The sequence below is a fragment of the Mus pahari genome, chromosome 14 (assembly GCF_900095145.1).
Source record: "Mus pahari chromosome 14, PAHARI_EIJ_v1.1, whole genome shotgun sequence".
Classification (NCBI taxonomy): Eukaryota; Metazoa; Chordata; class Mammalia; order Rodentia; family Muridae; genus Mus; species Mus pahari.
In genome coordinates, this window is record NC_034603.1 from 18,345,343 (window position 1) to 18,368,169 (window position 22,827).

The following is a 22,827-nucleotide window of genomic DNA, read 5'->3' on the forward strand; positions in this document are numbered from 1 at the left end:
GTGACAGTAGGAAAGGTGGCTGGGAAGGTAGGTGGGAAGCATGATGGAGTCTGCAGAGGGGTGAACATGTTCTTATGAACTTGTTCTTATGATGCTTTTGCAGCCAAATCTGCCATGTACTGATAATGTAGCCTTTGATATGGAAAGGCTGACCAGAACCCAAGCGGTTAACCGGAGAGCAGCCCTTGGTGACCTTGCCGGTGACAGTTCCCTTGGCCTTGAGCCACTGAGAACTTCGGGGATATCGCCTCTTCCTCAAGATGGGGAGCTCACTCCTCGTACGGGTGAAATCAACATTGCAGTAACAAGTAAGTGGGGACCCTTTTCCAGGCACCAGAGAGCCTTGCTGCTTGTATTGAGTACCTGATGACTGTCAAGGAGAAAGTTGCAGCCATGCGGTCCAGCAGTTTTGTAAAGGATAATGTGTACATTTAAACACGTTTGGAAAAACAAACTTTCTTTATAATAGGGAATGTGTATGCTGGTGATGATGTGTTAGTTGTTTAAAGCTTTGCTGTAATGGCTGTTCGGTGTTTTGAGATGGTTACATTGCATATAGTCATGGTAAAGGGAGGCACTGAGCAGTGTGGGCTGGCTGGCAGCAGTGTTGCTGTGCTACATGCTGAGCACTGCTGCCCAAGGGCTCCTGGGCTATCAGCAGCTTAGGGAAAAACTAATGTAGAATTCGATTTCTAAAAAGCATTCTGAGATGGTTATCAATGTTTTAATTGTTGAACTGTTAATAAGCAAAAATCTATCGAGGGCAGTGCCCAACTGTGTACAGTGTGAGTGGGTCGGTGGCGTGTGTGTGGCTGTTGTAGGCATTCATCTTTTAACAAGCCAAGTCTTTTCTCCGTTTTCATCCTTTCCATGCAGTTTCCATCTAACAACCTTTCACCATCTCTCGTCGCCACTCTGGTGCTGCCTTTTCTAATTATGCTGCCGCTTGCCAGGACTTGAGGCCTGGAGTTGATGGAGTTCCACTTACTCTGGAGTCAGTAACAAACCTGGGGAATGTCTGTGGACTAGCATGCTCTTCACATGTTAAGACTTCTGTGCTCTGTTTTGGTGAAATGCATGGTTTTAAACCATCCAAAGATTGCCATTTGTCTGAATGCCAAGAGCCTTCATTCCTTTAGGAGTAAAACTATTCTTTGATATAGTTTGGCTTGTTTCTTACCATTTCCCAATGCCTGTTTTAGCAACATTTCATGTTTTTCCTTCTTTGGCATTCAGGTTTTATGGTCTAGAGTTTACTGGTCTAGTAGTATGAAAGGAGATAAAGGTGATTTAAAATTGTGCTTTTATAAGTCCTTCATTAATTGGGCATTTATTGAGCACCTACTACATTAAGCACACATCTTATCATTTTTATGTGGAAATATCTTCAAAATCTTGATAATAAAATCTGTTGATGATAAAAATAATTCCTATACCAAATAAAACACTTTTATCAGAATTTACACATAATGCTGGTAAAGAAAATTCATGTGATTTTTTTTTTCTAGACTCAGAGTACTTTTCCTTCCAAACCCCTGTATTGCCTTAAGCAAGTGCAGTCTATCCAGCCAGCACCCACTGTGTACAAGGAAGGCACTGTGCTAAGTTAGCAGTGGGAGGTCAGCGGGTGGCCCAGCAGCAGCAGATGGTGCTGAAGTACTCCTGGAGCACAGGTGGGGCTCTGGTGGTATTTCCCACGTGCAAAGACACACAAACAGGTTTATGTGTTCAGATTTCCGAAATACAGGTGTAATTAAAGTTTCTAAATATCGGTCTGCGTATCATGAACGAAGGTTTATTAGAACGTGGGTTGGGTGTCAGCTTAGTGCTCGGATACACTCTATAAGGATCTTGGTTCACTCCCTCCCAGTGTGGAGGAAGACAAGGAAGAGACAGGCACAGTGGACTTATGCTTGTAATCACAGCACTCCTAGCACTTAGGAGGAAAGGCAAAAGGATCAAGACCAACCTCAGCTATAGCTAAAAGGAAGAGGAAAGCAAATGAATATTGTGTTAAGCTCCTTGGTGTTGATAGCCATTCATCTCTTGAAGTTTCAAAAAATACCAGTATATGTTATACCCAACTTAAAAAAAAATACATAGGTTAAAACAGTGATTTTACATAGACTCTTGTGTGTTCGTCTTGACTTCAATAAAAAGCTTAAATCTAATGCTATAGAAATCTGTAATCCAAGAAGCAGTTGTTGCAGTGTCATATGAAAAGAGTTTGCTAGGAATTTTAATTGTATAAACCAATCAGGCCTGCAAAGATTAGCTCATGGATCAAAATCAGCATCTCGAGAGCCTAGAGAACACGTTCTCTGAGCCTTTTCTAGGGAGCAAAAAAAAAAAAAAAAGCATGTGCACACGGTTTATGCAGCTTTAGGATTCAGGAAACCCAGACTAAGAAATACCCAAGGTGGGGTTGTCAGGAGCATTTGATGCTCTTGCAGAGGACCCAAGTTCGGTTCCCAGCACCCACATGGGGCGCCTCACAACCATGTGCAACTCCAGCTCCAAGTGGGGTCCCACAACTTCTGGCCCCCATGGGCACCTATGCTCACATACATTTATATGCAGGTACATACATACATATAGATACACGTACATATAATTTAAAATATTTCCTGAAAAAATACTCATGTTACATATATGAAGTCATATGGAAGCCATTATTTTGTATACTAATTTTAAATGTTTAAATGAGGAAATTCTCCTTTTAGGCACAGTTTTGCATATGAACATTTATCATGCCTTGATACAAATGTAGAGGAACTTTATAGAGTTAGCTTGGTAAGCCATCCCTATTTAGTTTATCATGGGACTATTTTATAGTTAAGACTGTGGATCTGTTCTAAGGCCCCAGGTTTGTCTCCCCTCCTCCCCATGCATATATGACTTTGATTTTGACTTGTACACACCAGAGTTCCAATTCTTTGATGAGTCGAGTGCCTTCTCTGTCACCAGCCCTCCTACTTTTCTACAAAGACAGAGGACCAGCTTTGTTTCCCAGCAGGAGTTGTGGACCTATTTTCTTGACACAACTGTGATGTGTCCTTTTAATATGAATATTCTAAATATACTGATAGGTAAGAGAAACCAAGGCAGACATGAGTGGCTTGGAGGAGTAGCTTTCTGCTTAGCGTACCCACAAGACTTTTAAGAACTCCACTCTATGTTCCTAACTCTTATCTAAGACTGAGTGTTAGAATCATGCAGAAATAGCAAAAGGAAATGTGAAAAATGGTTATAAGTATGGTTGTTCTATCCTCTAAATTCACAGTGACACATGTGTCCACATAGAGCCCTTCTCCATTACTTCCCCATGCCTGTTGGTGGCCCCACCCCTCGTGTGCTTCTGGATCTACACTTACAGAGATGGTTGAGCCATGCTTTCCTTTCTCCTTGCAGCTTTTCCCAGTACTCCACTAACCTTCTCTAGTTAGTAGCTTTCTGGCAAACTTCCTCCTGCTTGACTTCCTTGAGCCAGCCTTGGCTTACACCTCCGTTGACGTCTGCTTCGTATTTGAGGGAAGTGTTGACATCGATTTGACTTAAATCTTCTCCCCAGAGTGATTTCCTCCCTTTCCTTTGTCAACAGAAGAATGGTTTATTATTGCCAGTTTTGGCCTCCTCAGTGCTCTCACACTCTGCTACATGATCATCAGAGCCACAGCTAGCTTGAATGCTAATGAGTAAGTAACAAATTGTTTTTTGGATTGCATGTGCCAGACGAACCCAAGAAAACATGTAGTTTTCATGAAGGTGGTGAGACTTAGCTTCCCACCTGTTCCATGCTGATCCCTGTGGGATCATAGTTAGCAAAATAATTGATTTCCTGAGCATCTATTTTTAGTCACACAGAATGGGAGTTCAGTAAGACCAGCACATATGAGCAAAGCTCTGGAGGCTCGCTTTAGTACAAGCTGGATCCATAGCACCATGCAGATGCTAGGGCGCCAGAGTGGTCTTCATATGTGAAGAATGTCAGTGGCCTCAGCACTGGCAGGATAACTCCACTCCGTGTGTGCTCATAGGACTCTACCAGGAGAACACTGAAATCTTTGCCTATGATCAAGGTCAGGAAAGACATGGGAAGGAAATCACTGCTTCCGAACACAGTTGGGAGTAGAGATAGCAGAATTGACAGTCTCTCAGGGGGCAGACAGAGGCCAGGACTGGATACAGAAAGTCAGATTTGACCTCCATGAATCACCAGTCAGTCTTCTTAATGGTGAGATAGATGGCCCTGCCCTCAAGGAAGGTACAGAGTTGGGAATGTCGGCAGATGCTGCATGTAGCCATGAGGGCTGTCATAGGGGAAACCTTTTGATCATTTTGATGCAGTGATTTTCCAGAAGTAGCATTCCGCAGTGATGTGATACTGGAAGGGCCTTGTGTGCTTTTGTTCCAAGTATTGCCCTTTACTCTTCAGTCCTCTCTTTACTGGAGTAGTCATACCCCTCTGAGATGGATGCAAGCCTGGGCCAGGACCCACACTCAAGCCCACATTGCCACTGGTGCACATTGTGTGCTCTCTGTCTTGGAGTATGACCTAGCATTTTAAGTTGCCAACAATAACCAGTCTCCTGGAATAATTAATATAGTTCAGCTGAGGAAACAAAAAACTTTTGACTTCTGACTGTTAACTCTAATCTTACCTGTTGACAAATACTTACAGGGAATACCTTCTGGCATCCATGACCCCATACATACTGAGAGGCTATTGTGGTACACTATCATTCTTCACCCTGTAGATGAATACTCTTCACTATATATTAGGTTGGTCAACAGCTCTCTACCTCTGTTGATGCTACTAGATGCAATTTTTCATCAGTACTTAGTGTCTTAGTCTATAGTCAGACACATGGATTTGGTTCTCACTCGGCTCCTCTTTTCCAGTTGTGGGATTTGGGCATTTAAATTTTCTGAATATCATTTTAATCATCAAAATAAACAGATAATGAATAGTCTGTGTCATAGGGCTCTTGACTTAGCACAGTGCCTAGTTTGTAGTAAGTGCTCAATAAATGTTAGCCAAATTCTGCTGAGATTCTGCTACAGTTCTGTGAAAAAGATGGCCATCTGGGACTAGTGGGGTGGCTCAGCAGGGAAGCCACTTGCTGCCAAGCCTAATGACCTGAGTTATCCAAATCCACAAGTTGTCCTCTGACCTTCACACATACATACAAACACCATGGGACACAAACACACACACACACACACACACACACACACCATGGGACATGTACACATGCTCACAAACAGACACACAGATAAAAAATAAATAAATATAATTTTAAAATTAAGACATGACCATCTACCTTTATAAAGCCAATTTAATTTTATCCATGAAATTAGATACAGAGCATAGGAACTGTAGGTGCCCATGATTTCAAAAACACTTTCATTTAAAGTGAAGTCATTCTTTGGTCTGTAGCCAGTTATCTTGCCCATTCCAAATCAAGCAGGATAATAATAGAAGCCCAGTGAGGGGCCTGGTGAGATGATTTGGTTGGTAAAGGCACTTGCTGCCAAGCCTGACTTGAGTTCAGTCACAGAATCTACCTCATGGAAGAAAAAAATAAAGGTTCCTGCAAGTTGTCCTCTCACCTCCAGACACATGCCATTACACACACACACACACACACACACACACACTTCTGCACATAAAATAAGTAAATCTAATTAAATATTTTAAAGAATTCAACTATATGTAACAACCAGTACAAATCAATAGTGATGCCCTGGGCACTTGTATAGAGTTACCAGACAGTTTAATGACCCTCTTACTCAGAATCTTCCCAGATGCTCAGTCTATACATCAGGCACTTTAGAGGATGCTAACCAGGAGCCCAAGCACCTGGGTCATAGGCTTCAGTTGCATGCATAAATGCATTACTCAAAACCTAAGTTACGGGTCTTCATAAGCATGCTTTAGTCAACCCTTCTCCCATTAGACTTTAGATGGTTGATTTGTAATTGTTCGTTTGACTGTTACTTCTTTGCCTTCAAAACCATCCTAAAGGACAGTATTCATAATCCCATTTAGAGAAAAAAATGAGTGAGTGTGTGTGTGCATGTGCACATGTGTGTGTACACACCTGAGGGTACATAAAAAGATAGTCACCAAAATACTGGTGGTGGGTATCTTAGGTTCTATCTCTCCATTGTGAGCTTCTGTAACTTGGGGTTTTGGTTTTGCAAGCATGAGTTACTTAGTTGGTTTTTTTTTTTTTAAAGACCATTTATCATGAGAGAAAGATCAGTTCTTTCTAACAGGTTGGTTAAAATTCCTAAATGATTTTATTCCAGATAAAAGGTTTTTTAAAAACAATTTTACAATTTTTCATTTGTGGATTTCTTTTTAATCTACCTACTCATTTTGCCTTTATCTACCAATAAATTTACAGCCAAGATGTGGAGTGCATCACCATAGCCAGCTCATTAGGCTTCTCTTTGAGAAGAACATTGATAGATGAGCAGAATGTTGATATATAAAAGGCTCTGAAACAGAGTCATTAGATGTCTTGCGGATGCTTTGCTTAGAAAGGAGGAAAGAGGAGGTGAGAGTGTCTCACAGGCTCCCAAGGACGGGCAGAGAAGAGAGGAGTTGCTGTGGACTGAGTGTCCTCTGTGTGTACAGGGATCTCATACTGCACAGCTGGTACAAAAGAGGGCAAAGCTTACTAAAGTCTTGAGAAATGAGTTTTATGGAAAACAGTAACTTTGTATCAGGCAGAGTTGTCCATATGGACAACTGGTAAGCTAATGAGTTTGCCAGTTGTTGCCTGGCTATTCACCCAGAACCTGTAGTCTAGGGTTGTTAGTCACCCTTTGAGTCATGTGCTGCTGGACAGGATCAGAGCCTATGTGACAAGGATTGGAGTTACTTGCTAGTTCCCTCTTGCAAGACTGAATTTCAAAAACAAAGTTACCAGGCATCTTTTTTGCCATCTCCCAGAGTGACAGCCGTTTTCCTGTATGACCTAGTAGTGCTTTCTCATACATGACGAAAACAAAAGTTGACAAGAGTGGCTCTCACCACCTCCACATCCTGTGATGTAAACTGTCTTGCACTTTATTTCCCTGTCAGTGCAGCTGACTTCAGGTGCAGTTTGAGAAACTCTTGTCAAGAATTTTGAATGTCTACTTTTTCAGTCAAATACTCTTGGTATTTGACCAATATCTACCTTTGTTTTTTATGTTACCATGAATACCTTTCTTGTGAACACAAAGACTTAATGTTACTTTCTGAGGTGTATGCGGAGAATAAGTCTATTCCCTTCTTGTCATATTGATTCTTTTAGCCACAGATTTGGACAGTGAGGCTCAGAGGGAGGGATTGATAGTGGCATTCAGGCCTCTGCCTCTGACTCCAGCTCCTTTCTTTATACTGCTTGGCTCTGACTGCTCAAGAGAACACTGACGTATTCAGTTGTGATCAGAGAAGAAAGTAGTTTCTGAGAAGACGGTTTGGAAGAGGAGCCCTAAGCAAAGCAATAGCTACCATTGGTCTTTGGCAGTAACCATTTTCCTTTTTCCAGAGTGCCTCGCGTGGTGCTCCTAAAAAGCCCTTCTCGATCACAATGCCCAGTTTCTCTGAGGAGATGCTACAAGGAAGATGTGGTACCTTCAGTTGGGCCTAAGAAAGATGAGCAGAAGCGCTTAAGAAAAGTGACTGTTGTTCACATCAGCCTTTCCCAGAGACCGTTAGTTAGCCCCCCCCCCCTTCCTCATTTTATGCCATGTCCCAGTGCTCACTGGGCACCAGCCCCATGGGAACAGGGATGATCTTAGAGACCTGGCCTTCTCTGTGGGAGTTAGAAGTGAAGAAAGGAGCAGAAAGGAACAAGGGAGGGAGCACTGTGCACTTTGCTGCTTTTGCACTGAGGGGCCTCACTGGAGAGAGAGCCACAGGGTGAGCGGAAGGCAGGCTCAGGAGTGTGTGCTCCGGTGCCTCCACTGGAGGGGCAGTGCTGAGAGTGCCCAAGGCTTTGCATGGCCGCTGTTTTTTGATGATGCAGATAGCCAAAGGTCCAGGGGCCTGAAGCATGGATCCTCAGCACAGAGGGGAGGATCAGATTTGGGACAGTAGAAATGAAGCGCACATGGTGGGAGGGAGGCCGTGCCTAGGGAAGAAGCCAAGTCCAAAGGTCCAGGAAGATAGATAGTGTCAGGGGCTGCAAAGGACAAGCAGGATCTGGGGGCACCAGAAAACTTCCCAACGGACTGCAGGCACTTTTCAGCTCCCGTTAGAGAGGCACTAAGGTCATACTCCATGCACCCAGAATCTGAGCAAGGTCTGAAACAGCTCTGCACATCCCTGAACTGTGTTCTTTAGCTCTTCCAAATAAGCCATAGTAGTCCAGGGTGATAAGAGGAGCATGCTCAACAAAGGCAGCCACAAACCAGCTTGGATAACGCTATCCCTGTGCGATAAGCAAGGCACTGTTAGCCATCTTACCCCGTGTTCACTCTGGGAATATTAAAGCACTGTGAGAGGGTGAGCGGCTTGACCATCAGTGAGAGAGAAGCCACTGTCTCAGACAGGTACTCGGGCGGCCCAGTCCCAGGCTGTCCTGCAGTTAGGATCCATCTCTGTTGTGTTAGAATGCTGACAACCTCCCTTTAACTGATTAATGACCTCTGTTTTCCCTTTTATTCCTTAGGGTAGAATGGTTTTGAAGAAGGAAAACACTGCTTTCTGACTGATTGCCTTGAAGGAAAAAAGAACCTATTTTTGTGCATCATTTACCAATCATGCCACACAAGCGTTTATTTTTAGTACATTTTATTTTTTCATAAAATTGCTAATGCCAAAGCTTTGTATTAAAATAAATAAATAATAAAATAAAAGTACCGTGTTGCTAAGTATCCTTCGCCAGCGTGTGTTTCAGAGGCTGATTTTGATACCACATGTAGAATGCGCTCATGACTCCGTAAGAGGGTAGGGGCAGTATGGCTGCTGGTCTTTACCATGGACTCCTGCGCTGATTGGTATGGCAGAGCAGGGACATCCTGTGTGGCAGGCACTGCTCCCTCAGTGCCCAGCTGATTGACTCTGTTTTACTTTAAGGATGCCTGTTCACCTGGCAACCTCTCCCTGTGCCTCCACTAGGATGTTAGCTCCACACCCATACAGTGCAGGTGTTGCTCCCCCTGCATCTCCCATACCTGGGAGTGTGCTTTGCATGTAGTAAGTGCTCAATAAATTAATCGTAGGATGAAGGAATGAGTTGTTAAGACTTGCAAACCAAGATAATCCTTTTTCTTAGTGTGTATATTACATATTTTTTTTAAAAATGTAAGCTCAAAAGAATTAGGCAAGAGCCATTTTAACATGTGTAAATGAAATATTATTGAAGAAACTGCTGAGCTATTTTGTCATATTGCATGCTTAAACGATGGTCAATATTTGTAAACTGTAATTAATTCTTGGCCTTTTACATTAAGGTATCTGAACTGTCATGTTTCTGTGGGTCTTCACAGGCAACGTAACTGTCCCAGGTCTCTTAATTCCAAAACAGTCCATCACCCCTCAAGGAAACCGCACACCTACTAACAGAACTTCCCACTCGTGCCAGCCCTGGGAACTGTAAAACCGCATGTTTCTCTGTACCCATTCTGAGCACTTCTAATGAATGTAGTCTTACAGTGTGTAGCCTTTTACATCTTGGCCCTGAGTTTGTTCAAGGGTCATCTATGTTGTGTCATGTAGTAATACTTTATTCCTGTAGTAGTATGATTTATTTTTTGTATGCTATTTTTGCAAGTTTGCCGAATTTAACTAATCTTTAGGATTCTTTAGGATTTTCTATGTACATGATCATGTCATTTGAGTCTAGGGGTCTTTTATGTCTCCTTAAAATCTGTTTTACTTTCTTGATTGTTCATCCTTAGTTAGACAGTGAATATAAAAGATATAAACTGACTTCCATGTTTTGTTACAACCTTCATGGTAGAAGGGAGATTTCAGTTGGTCAGCATTGAGTGGGAAGTTAGCTATAGGATTTTCTTGCTCTCTGTCAACTTGAGAAAGTAACATGTCTGTAGGTTATGGAATGTTCTTACCACGAAACTTTTAGATTGTGTCAACATTTCCCTGTGCCTGGTGCAGTGGTCTTGTGGCATTTTGTCCCATATTAACATAGCATATGATACTGATTTTTTTTTTTTTTGAGACAGGATTTGGCAGTGCAGTTCAGAATGACCTCAGACCTACAATTCTCTCAAGTGCTGTTGTAACCAAGGCAAATCCCAATGATTACACTTTTTCCATGTTCTGAACCAGCCTCACATTCCTAGGGTAGCCTCACTCACAGTGTGTCGTTTCACGTTTGGTGGACCCAGTTTGCTAGGACTGTTCGATGACTTCTTTGGTTTGTAAGAGATGCTTGGCTCCTTGCTCCGCTTTGACATCCTTGTTGATGCTGATCTCACCAGTTCTGACCTCTGTGTTAGGAAGAGCACAAGAGCCGATGGTCCTTCAGATGCTGAGAACCCATATGGTCCAGGCTTCTCTTCCTAGGAAGTTTCTGGTTTCTCTAGTGTGTTCCTGCACTTGTTGGGGTTCCTGCACTTGTTGGGGCTCACTTGCTCACCCCCTCAACCTCTCATCCTCTCACCTGGTTCGGGTGGTCCTGGCATTGTGAACGCGGCCAGGCTGAACCCACACCTGCAGCCTCCGAATGCTCCACTACAGATGTGCATCACCTGCCGCACACAGCTGGCTTGTTTCCCTCTCTAAAGTGAAGGATTAGGTTATTGATGTGAGGTCTTTGGGGAGTTTTTGGGATTTTGTTGTTGTTTTGTCTGGAAACAGTCTGTATGTGCCGGGCTGGACTGGAACTCATAAGCTCAGTGAACCTTACACTCAGTGTCCTGAGTAGGCAGGGTTATGCATGCTTGGCTTCTTTTTAAAGTATAGGTGCTTATAGTCAAAAGTCTCCCTCTGAGTTCTATCTCTTCTAACCATAGTTCTTTCTATTTACTGATTTCTTCTTTCCCCTGTGATTTCTTCAACACACTGATTATTTAGCAGTTATATTCCTTAAACCCTATATATTTATAGATTTTTTTCCCCAGTGTGTTACAAATTTCCAATTTTGTTTTAAATTCTTCCAGATACATTGGTTGGTTGGACTAGGTGGAGAACTTTCATGCCTTTTCTCCTGTTTAATGTACCAAAGCTTCTTTACTAGCAGACCCCATCTGTCACAGAGGGTGCTCAGGGCGCATCTGGGAGGATGCTGCTGTTGCTAGGCACCAAGCTGTGTGCGTGTCTGCTGTGTCTAGTTGGTTAATGTGTTCAGTTCTCTTTCCCTTGCTTCTCTTCTGTCCCTTCTGCCCATCATAGACTGTGAGCACTGACTCTTCACCTGCTGTTGCTAAATCCTCTGCTTCTCCCTATGTTTAGGTTTTACGCGTGCATATTGGGTCATGCCATGCTTATGGAACTGGAGAAATGTTTAAGCCACAGTTTCCCCTTTACATTCCTACACACTGAGCTTCACTGGTCAGGGACCCCTTGGTGGCACAGCTGTCAGCTGACCTTTGATAGCTTCCTCAGTACAGTTTGGTGAATTAGTAGAATAGTCCCTGCCACCTCATCTTATTCCAGAGGAATCAAAGTAATTCTGCCTCCGCTATTCCTTCTCATTTATGATCTGCTGTTGCTTTCAAAATAAGTCACCAGAAGATGGGGGAACTCAAACAGCAGGGTTGCTGTTTCTGCTTGTTTAATGTATCTCCTCTCTCCACAGAGTCTAAGGCTTTAGCATCACATACTGCTTCTCTAAAAATTAGTACTATTAAATAATTTTGCAAGAAATAAAGCGTAATTTTTGGCAAGAACTAAAAGATAAAAAGGAATAAATTTACAGGTTGCGACTGGAAGTGTAGGTCATCAGTAACTGAGATAAGAATGTGGTATTTTGTATCTTTGATATTTAACTGATGTTAGGTTTTCCTGTTCTAATTGTGATCTCAGTCACCAAGAAAGTTGTGTGTGTGTGTGTGTGTGTGTGTGTGTGTGTGTGTGTGTGTGTGTGTTGTGCATTGAAATGTGTTTTTTGTTCCTTTGGGCCCAATACAGAATTAGCATCAAAATGAAATTGTTTATTTTTTAGTAGACATGATATGTATAAAGTTAATATTTAAAATTGAATAATTTTTTTGCCTAGTATTTTAAAACTTAGAATGTGAACATATTTAGGCTGAAGTGGGTATTTCAGCTCTAAATCCTTGGAGAAGAACATACAGTTGTTTTTACTTTAGGGTTTTGGTTTGGTTTGGTTTGGTTTTTTACCAAAAATAAATGTTTTTAAGAATACTTTGTGCCAGGGAAGCCCTGGCATCAATGGAGTCAGAGTTGGGAGGTATGTCTAAAGAGGAACTTTGGTCCTGTGTCAGGCCAAAGGCAGCTGCAGCCACTAAGCGTGGAAAGCAAGCCTCATTTCCCTTTGGCCAGCAACGTTCAGGCTTTAGACTTTTTAAATAGCAGAGAAAAGATTCCTAAGTTGTCCTTCACTTTTTTCCTTTCCAGTTGTTTGGTATTACTATAGTAAATTCCTTATCCAGAGTTTAAGAATTGGATTTAATAGTACCAGACAGCTCAGAAGCTGAGCTTTGACTGTCTTCTCACTCACTCTGCTGAGGTTGGGTGTAAATGTGCTGCAGCCCAGCTTGGGTCGGGGACAAGCAGCAGAAGCCTATGGCACTAGGCTCCTGTCCAGGCAGGTGTAAGCTTTGGACAAAGTAACCTGAGTCTGCACCGTCTCTCCTGAGTGTTTCACCTGTGCCACAGCTAAAGCTGGCCTGTGACCCAGTGTCTATGTTGATTTGGTCTGCATTAGAATGTGCAGCAGGCAAGCATGAGACCCCTGCCTGACTCAGCTTCCTGCAGCCCCAGTCTCCTCACCAATGTATAAAGGTTACTGTAGTAGCATATAGGGCTTGGGAGATTTGAAAAATTGTTAGTGAAGGTGCCTGGCTCAGTAGTTTCTACATTTCCTTCCTTTTATTGAAGACAAAAAAAAAAAAAAAAAAGCTGATGCTGCAAAGTCTTTCCTGGTATTGAAAAGGGCAAAGCCTTGTTGGGCATATTCAGCCTAGGAAAGGCTCTGGGCCACTAAGGTCTTACAGCTCATCTTCACTTCCTTCCTGTTCACAAAGTGAACACTGGGTAGGCCGAGCTGCATTGACCATGAAAGTACAAAAGGTCACTCTTTTGGTGAGAACTCACAGCCAATGCTTAGAATCTTAGAAAGGCTCACTCCTTTCTATGAGGAAAGCTTTCTATGGAAATCCGTGCTGCTTTCCACCCCAGTAGGAATCACGAAGCCTAAGACACACTGACAAACAGCCTTCTGACTTATAACCATGAACCGTCCTTCACCTGACCTGGAAGCAGGGCCTGTGCCAGCATCCAAGCCTTTTTGAAGTGAGAATCAGAGCAGATTTTAAACATTACTTTGTCTTTTAAAAGAAGATTCAAGCTAATAGATTTGTAAACCACTGTTAAGTTCAGAACACAGGTTTCCATAGTGAAGAGTTTGGGGCTGTTTTTGTTGTTTTGAGATAAGGCCTCCGATAGTCCAAGTTAGCCTCAACTTTAACATGTAGACGAGGGTGAGCTTGACCTCCTAAACTTCTTGTCCCCTTTCTCCCAGTGATGGTGCTCAAACCCAGGGCTCTATGCATGCTAGTTCAGCACTTATCAACAGGTTACACTCCCCAGCCTTTCCAGACTAATTCTTAAATTTTGTCAAATCTGAGTTATTTAGTGGGCTTATTGGATACCACTGAGCACAAGACGGTCTGCCTTCACTTTGCAATGGTTTTGGTTTTTTTGTTTGTTTGTTTGTTTTAGTTTCATCAGAAAACAATAACAGTGTTTGCATCTGCTTCATCTAAAGACCCTGAAAAGCTGTTGAAATGCAATTAGATTTTGATTGTCTCAGAAATGATTGTTACTAGGTCACTAGACTTACAGTGTAGAAACAGTTTTGGCTTAGGCAGAGTTAGGCATAGTGGGGTGGGCAACCAGCATTTGGGAAGCTGCGGTAGGAGGGTCCTGGCTACAAAGTGAGACCTCATCAAAAACAAATCTTTACACATAAGGAAAATAATAACAAATGGAAATTCAGGAGGAAATAGACAACAGAAAGGGTAATAGTGTGTAATTTTAAGTGATGATTAGAATACTAAAAATGTCTTAAAATTTGTATGGTGCCCCTTTTTATGGTAGACATCTGTGACCATGAGTCTAGAATGGCTAGAAGCCAGTGCTTTAGACATTTCTCTCAAGAGCATCAAACTGAATTCAAGGAACTATAAACTGTCATGAATGGAGGACAGATTCACAGCCGAAGTAAATCAAGCACAAAGGCATTTCCTTAAAAAGATAATGAAATTAATGTCATTTCCTGGTCAAGGAGACACCAACACTCAATACTAAGAATAAAGACACGTCACTACAGAATGCACACGCCAGAAACTACAAATAAACACAGGAGAGAACGGTGGGATCCGCAGTTCTAGGGAGGGAGACGGAGAGCTGTTCGATGGGTTTAGAGCTCCAGGCTTGCAGGTTGAAAAGGGCCTGGAAACTCCCTTCACAATGAAACATATATAAAAGTGCTCAAAATGTACAAACATGCTTCTAAATGATAAAGACATCAAATTCTATTAGTACTTTTTGCCATGATTTTTTAAAAGTAGCCATGGGGGCTGGAGCAGCAGCTTACAGCACTTGCTGTTCATTCTGAGGACCAGAGTTCAGTTCCCAGCACCCATGTTAGGTGCCTCACAACTGCCTGTAACTCCATCTTCAGGAAATCCAGTGCCCTCTCTGGCTTCTTTGGGCATCTGCACTTAATGTGGCATACTCTCATACAGACCCAAACGCATTAATAAAAATAAAATTTTTAAAGTAATGATAAAAATACTGCAATTTTGTCAATAAATTCTGAAGATTAAATGTTGACAAATGTCTTTCAATTTAAAATTGATATGAGAGATAGGAAATTAAGGTCACCAACATCTAAGTAATACATTGGACCCTTAAGTTAAAATCATTCTTCAAAGAAACTCCTAGGGTCCAGAGTGGATCTTGGCCTTCCTAATGCTGCAACACTTCACTACAGTTCTTCATGCTGTGACTCCTCTCAGCCATAGAATTGCTCCTTCATAACTGTAATTGTGCGACTGTTAAGAATTGTAATGTAAATGTCTGTGTTTTCCAGTGGCTTCTACGGGAGAGTTCTTTGTAACATGTAAGGTAAAGTAGGGAAGGGAAAAGCTTCCCAAGTATTTCTGTGATCCACACAGCATCAGGACCAGTTAACCACAGCTGAAAGGGAAAGAAGGGAGATAGGTTATTCTGCAAATAGAGATGTGAATATTTGGTTTTGTTTTTATCTATCTATCTATCTATCTATCTATCTGTCTATCTATCTATCTATCTATCTAGGTGTTTTGCCTGCATGCCTGATGCCCAAGAGGACAGAAGGAGGCATTGGGTTCCCTAAAACTAAAGCTCAGGTGGTTATGCGCTGCCCTGTGGGTGGGAAATTAAATCCAGTTCCTCTAGATGAGCAGCCATCCCAGCTCCAAAGATCCGAGGGTTTTAAACAAAATATTAGGGGAGAGAGTCTTGATAGCATGTAATTAGGGAAACCTAAGAGTTTGTGTGTGTGTGTGTGTGTGTGTGTGTGTGTGTGTGTGTGTGTATGTCTATATTTGCACAGGTGCGTCCATGTGTGTGTGTTTGTGTCTGTATCTACATATGTGTGTGTCCATCTGTGTCTACATGTGTGTCTGACTGTCTACATGTGTATCTGTCTACATGTGTGTGTGTGTCTGTGTCTACGTGTGTCTGTCTACATGTGTGTCTGTCTGTCTACATGTGTGTGTATCTCTGTCTGTGTCTACATGTGTGTGTGTGTGTCTGCCTGTGTATGTCTGTCTGGGTGTGTGTATGTCACTATGTGTGACAGTATGTGTGTCTGAGTGTGTGTCTGTGTTTCTTCTGAAACAGTTTCTGTTGTTGTTATCCCAGGCTTGCTTTGAATTTAGTACATCCCTGTCTCAGCCTCCCAAGTGCTGGGATTACAGCCACATACTACATAGCTGGCCATTTACTACATAGCTGACCATGTACTACATAGCTGACCATGTACTACATAGCTGACCCTGGCCACCTGTGGTTTTGTCTCTTTAAAAAGGAGTACGTTTGAATTAATTGACGGGAGCAGGGGGAGTGGAAAGTTGTGGTTTTTTTCCTTAATAATTATAGGAGAAAAAATGCTAAAATTCCAAGATATTTCATAAAGAGAATGACCCACAAAACCATGGCTTCTATTCCAAATGAATGTGTTGAGTATACAGCAGGATTGAGGGAAAGAGGCAAACAGTGTACATCAGAAAGATGGTAGAGTGTTAAACTCTTTGACTGTCCAGTAGGCCTGACTGGAAAAGCCTGGCACCAGGCAGTCCACTGGGGTGACTAACAAGTGAAGAGGTTCCCAGGCAGAGGGTCCTCTCCTGCATGAGACTTTTTCATTTCTTCCCACCTGTGGTGCTCTTGCATCAAGGAATAAACAGTCTTACACTTTGCGCTGGACAATGGGGTGGAAGTGTGTAGCAGCCCGCCCTCCAGAGCCAGTGTTTCCCCGAGCTTACATAGCACATGGCAGTTTACTAAGGAAATGTCTATCACAGATGCCAGATCTTGACTGTAATATATTTTAAAAATGACCGCAAGCATGAAAACATGCTCCTTCCTACTGTAAGGAAGCACGCCTACAGTGAGGCTCCTACTACACTGTCAGTAGCAGTGTTAGCTACTGTAGTAAGGCAAGAAAAAGAAATGAAAGGTGTAAGTAAAAAGTAAGAAGAACTAAAGCTACTACTGTCCACAGACAACCTAAGAAGAAAATCCTTGGTGCCTACAAACCAGCTCTTAAAATGAATAAGCAAATTTGGCAGAATCAGTCCCACATTGAGGTACCAAGCCAGGCCCAATGGCATGAACCAGCTACCCAGGCTGAGGGAGAAGGGCCATCTGACCCAGCAGCTCTGGACCCACTCAGCAAGATTCTGTCTTTTTTAAAATAATATGTCAACAGTAAGCAATTAAAAGTGAAATTTTCAAAAACATACTGCTTACAAGAATATCAAGTGGACAGCCTGTAAAGGAATAAATCTGAAAGAGACACAGAGCTTCTACATAGAGAGCTACTGTGCACTGCCGGGACATTCAAGGTGGTGTAATAGAAGGATTGTCACAAGTTGGAGGAAGGACAATCTCAGTATTGTCTCATATTAATCTGCAGATCCCCTGAAGGTTCCATAAGATTCTAGGAGGCAAGCGTGAAGAGGCATGGTTTGACAAGCTTGCTAGTGTCTAGGCGATAAGCAGAGGACTTGCAGAAGCCCATGCAATGCTGACTGGAGGAAGACCGGGGCATCACAGTGTTACTTCCCAAACACTGCATCTAGGGACGTTTTGCAGCAAGAGACCAGGAGGGCCTGTGCAGCATGGCACCATGTCTGCTGTGTCTGCACAGGTGAAAAGGGAATCCAAATTCCTGCCATACTTGAAACCAAAATGTGAAACCCAAATGTGAAAGGCTACACGAACAACGAAACTTCCAGAAGGTAAAATTGAGTATCTTCAAAACTATGGATTTTGACTAAGAAGCAAAGAATTAATCATCACCTTTAACCCCAGCACTTGGGAGGCAGAGGCACATGAATTTCTGAGTTCAAGGACAGCCAGGACTATACAGAGAAACCCTGTCTCGAAAAAACAAAAAAGAAACAAACAAACAAAAAGAATAATATAATACTACTAAAAATATAATAATAAACTAAAGGTAAATATTTAAAAAAAAGAATTAATCATGACTTTAAAAAAATACACAGGCTGGAGAGATGGCTCAGCAGTTAAGAGCACTGACTGCCCTTCCAGAGGTCCTGAGTTTAGTTCCCACAGCCTTCAGTAATGGGATCCAGTGCTCTCTTCTGGTGTGTCTGAAAACAGCTACAGTGTCATCATATAAATAAATCTTTTTAAACACACACACACACACCGAAATTTGGAGCTTACTCTTCAAAATTCATGTTATTAAAATGAAAAGCTTCTTTTAGAAATGTATTTTCAAAACAATTCTGAAGGGCTTTTATCTCTTATATATATAATAATTATATGTTTATAATTATATATATATAATTCAAAAAACAAAAGCAGGTGGCTCATGCCAGCTCTCAAGGCAGCTCTCTGGGAGTCTGGGCTAGCCTAGTCTATGTACCCAGGGTACCATAGATCTCCCTGTCAAGAAGGAGGAGATCTGAGGAGTGGCTCCGTGGTGGAGCTCTGGCCTAGTGTGCTCAGTGCCCTGGGTTCAAGCCCTGGCACCCACCCTCATAAAAGAGAATTCTTGGCACAAGCATGGTAGAATGCCTGGTATCAGTAATCACCAGCAAAGGAGTGGCTAGAAAGATGGCACTGCAGTGAAGAGCACGTGCTGCTCCTGCAGAGGACCTAGGTTCAGTTCACAGTACCCACATGGTGACTCAAAACCATCTGTAACGACAATTCCAGGGGATCCAAGGCCTTGGTCTGCTCTTCGTGGGTACCAGACACATGGATGTACGATACACACATATGCAGGCAGACACTCATACACAAGCGATGAAAATAGAATCTTAAAAACTAAGAGGAGAGCTGGGGGGAGGGGTCAGTGCACACCTGTGATCCCAGCATTTGGGAGGCGTAGGCAGGAGACTCCAGAGTTTAAGGTTATCCTCAGCTATACAGCAAGTTCCAGGCCAACCTGGGCTACTGAGACTCTGACTCAAAGGAAGAGAGGGAGGGGAGGGGGGAGGGGGAGGAAGGAGGAATAGAGAGAAGGGCAAGAAAACACTTCAAGAAGAAACCACTCACACTAGAAGGACTAAGATTCAAAAGACTGACATGGGGTTGACAAGAGGTACTGGCGTTCTCATACAGTGCTCAAAGGGCTGGAAAGCATCAATTACACAGGGCATAGAACAGGCCGGGGTCTCCCCAGACATCCCACTCCAAGCACTTAACCCAGGAGGCAAGTGTACTCACACAGAGCTTGGACATTGATGTTCATAGCAACTTTCAACGATTCAACATTCTAGAAAGATACAAGATAACCTGTTTCCATGGTGATAGGAATAGGCTGGTAAGAGAAGAAGGGATAACTAAGAGTCCAGGAAATTTTGGCAGGTGTTAGACATGTTCATTTTCTATAGTCTGGCTATGTTGGTAGGCATGTGTGTAAAATCTGTTTTTATAGATTTATCGTATTCATGTTTGCGAGAGAGAGTATGTACAGGTATGTGCTTGTGTGCTTGTTAGTGCAGATGCACAGGCCAGAAGAGCCCATGCAGTCCCTCAGAACTGGAGTTATGGCTGTTATGGGAAGCCTGGCTTGCTGCATGGGTATTGGGCTCTGAACGCTGGTCCTTGTGACTGTGCAGTGCACTTGTAACCACTGAACCCCCACTACAGAAGCCCTTGAAGTTGCAAAGTTTAATCATGTTCATGTTACTTTATTTCTCTGTTACCTTATTAAAACCACAGCAACAAAACAGGAGCCATGCAGAAAAGAAAACAGAACCCTGACTTCGTTCTGAGCAGCACGGTCAAATAGTATAAGCTCTAAATGTATAAAACTTGCAAAAAAAAAAATAATAATGGCTTGGACCATTGTTTATGGGAGAAGGAAGGGACAAAGATGAGCGGGGAGGGGGGGATCCTAATGTTCCTTAGTGGGAATTCAATTGAAAATTTGCATCTCAAAATCAATACCTTTAGGCTGGCAAGATAAAGGCAGCTGCCACCAAGCGTGACAGCCTGGGTTTCAACTTCTGGAACCCACAAGGTGGGATCTACTCCTGAAAGTTATCTCCTGACCTCCATACAAGCTGGATGGCCTGTGAGCACCACCCCAGCACCCACACGAAAGGAAATAATGTGTGTGTGTGTGTGTGTGTTTTTAAGACAGAGTCTCTCTCTCTCTATCCCTGACTGTCCTGGAACTTGCTCTGTAGACCAGGCTGGCCCTGAACTCAGAGATCTTCCTGGGATCTTTTCTTAACGCATGCTGGGACTAAAGGTGTATGTCACCACCACCACCACGTGGCACAAAATAAATTTTAAAGGTGAAAAAAGTTAAGTATGTTATTTAAAGCATAAATCACTAAAAATCGCACACTCTGCAAAAGTGAAGTTGGAGACTGCCCTTCAGAACACCTGGTGTCAGCTGGTTGTGTAGGTCTGTGCTCAGCCGCTGAGGCAGAGGGAGTGGGAGGGGTCCCACATGGAATCCTGGACCTCAGGCCTGGAATCCCAGCACTTGGGAAGGAGACAAGAGGACTGACTGTAGGTTCGGGAACAGGAAAGGTGGCTCAGTGGTTAAGGGAACTTACTGCTCTTCCCGAGGCTCCCACTGCAGTCCTCACATGCCCCCTCACAGCTGTCTGCAACTCCTCCAGACTCGGGTTCGTGCAGGCAAACACATATGGATAAAATAACATTAATTTTAAAGCTGCTGGTGGTAGCACACGCCTTTAATCCCAGCACTTGGGAGGCAGAGGCAAACAGATCTCTGAGTTTGAGGCCAGCCTGGTCTACAGAGTGAGTTCCAGGACAGCCAGGGCTACACAGAGAAACCCTGTCTTGGGGGGAAAAAAAAAAAACAAGAAAATTAGTTAAAAAATTAAAAATGATTGCAAGTTCAAGACCAGCGTGGTTACACTACATAAAGATATACTGCCCCCCCTACACACACACACACATAAACACACACACAAACACCTCAGATTTCACTACTGATTAACCAACTTTTTCATTTGTTGGGGTGTTCGCATGCTTGTGTGGGCAGATGTGTAGGAGAGTGTATGAGGAGACCACAGGTCGGTGAAGGCAGGGTTCCTTAGTCATTTCTTAGGAGTCATCCCCCTTGTTTTGACCTGGAACTCGAGTCTTAGACTAGACTGTCTGGCAGGGAGCCCGTGGATCTGCTGGTCTGAGTGTGCCTTCCCAGACCCGGGATTACACTCAGCTTCTTACATTATCATGGTCCTTAGGCTCTGGAGCACTTTTGCCTATTGAGTCCTAAATTAAAACTTTAATTTTAAAAACTGTTTTGTTAAATTTAACTTAGTCTACGTTTTCAAGCACATACCTGCTGTAACACACAGCGAGAGTTCTGAGGACGACTTGCAGGAGTTAGTTTTCTGGTCCCAGGGGTCAAACTCAAGTCACCAGACTCGATGGCAAGCACTGCTACCATCTTCTTCAGTCCAAAATTTTCAGGGTGTTATCAGATTCTCAAAACTGACCACCCAGAATCCCCAGGGTTTCCCAGCTGCTGGAGTGCTTCTGCGTACTCACACCTGCAGGACAGATGTTCAGAGGAAAGGATATGGAATTCTTCATATGATTATGTCCATAAGAAGTCTTCAGATTGAAGGAAGACCAAAGTGTGGATACTTGCTGCTTCTTAGAATGGGGAACAAAATACCCATGGAAGGAGTTACAGAGACAAAGTTCGGAGCTGAGACGGAAGGAAGGACCATCCAGAGACTGCCCCACCCAGGGATCCATCCCATTGACAACCACCAAACCCAGACACAATTGCATATGCCAGCAAGGTTTTGCTGACAGGACCCTGACATAGCTCTCTCTTGTGAGGCTATGCCAATGCCTGGTAAATACAGAAGTGGATGCTCACAGTCATCTATTGGTTGGAACACAGAGTCCCTAATGAAGGAGCTAGAGAAAGTACCCAAGGAGCTGAAGAGGTCTGCAACCCTATAGGAAGAACAACAATATGAACTAACCAGTACCCCCAGAGCTGTGTCTCTAGTTGCATATGTAGCAGAGGATGGCTTAGTCGGCTATCAATGGGAAGAGAGGCCCTTGGTCTTGCTAAGATTATATGCCCCAGTACAGGGGAATGCCATGGCCAGGAAGCAGGAGTGAGTAGGTTGGGGAACAGGGCAGGGGGAGGGTATAGGGAGTTTGGGGGATAGCATTTGAACTGTAAATGAAGAAAATATCTAATAAAAAATTCAATTAAAAAAAAAAGTCTTCAGGTTTATCAATGGCACCTTTTCAGAAGCCTCAGGCAGCTGTTCTTTGAAGTGACAGTGATGCCTTCGGGGATCCTAACCGGGCACTACTTTGGAAGGTTTTTAAAAAGATTTACTTATCTTTGTTTTATGTATGTGTGCTTATGTCACGTGTGTGCCACACCCATGAAGGCCAGGAGATGACATTGGATCCCCTGGAATTGGAGTTTTGGACAGTTATGACTCCTGATGTGGGTTATGGGAACTGAACTCCAGACCTGCCGGAGCAGCGGGTGTTCTTAACTGTTGAGCCATTTCTCCAGCCCTGGGAATGCATGTATTTGAAATAACCTACAAAGGGCTGTGGGTGTGACTCGGTTGGCAGAGTGCTTGCCTAGCATGCACAAGGTTTGTGCATCTCATAAACCGGACGAGGTAACACATGCTTGTGATCCCAGGATTCAGGAAATAGAGACAGGGGGATCAGAAGTTCAAGGCCAGCTATAGTGAGTTCAAGGCTAGTCTTGTCTACATGAAACCCTATCTCAAAAAAAACAAAAACAAAAACAAAAAAAAAAAAACATATCCATCATGCTTACAAGGCACAGAGGCAGCTCAAAGTTGCAGCACTCCTCTAGCATGCTAGAGGCCCTGCGTTCCAGCCCCAGCTCTTGGGAACACAGTTCCTATGTTATTTTCCTTCTAGTGATA

The 22,827-nt window shown here is 43.1% G+C and overlaps 1 protein-coding gene across 3 annotated transcripts in view; it reads left to right on the top strand.

The window, feature by feature from the left end:
* Rnf130 (ring finger protein 130) overlaps positions 1 to 22,827 on the top strand; it is a 96,408-nt gene that overhangs the window by 71,620 nt on the left and 1,961 nt on the right. Inside the window, exons 7-9 of one of the 3 annotated variants that reach the window (XM_021212917.2) lie at positions 104 to 308; positions 3,602 to 3,695; positions 8,673 to 8,883. In XM_021212917.2, the coding sequence (XP_021068576.1) occupies positions 104 to 308; positions 3,602 to 3,695; positions 8,673 to 8,688 (315 nt within the window). In that variant the 3' untranslated portion in view covers positions 8,689 to 8,883. Of the gene's footprint in view, positions 1 to 103; positions 309 to 3,601; positions 3,696 to 8,672; positions 8,884 to 22,827 lie in introns of those variants that run through there. The other 2 variants (XM_021212919.2, XM_021212918.2) reach the window with 2 other exon arrangements.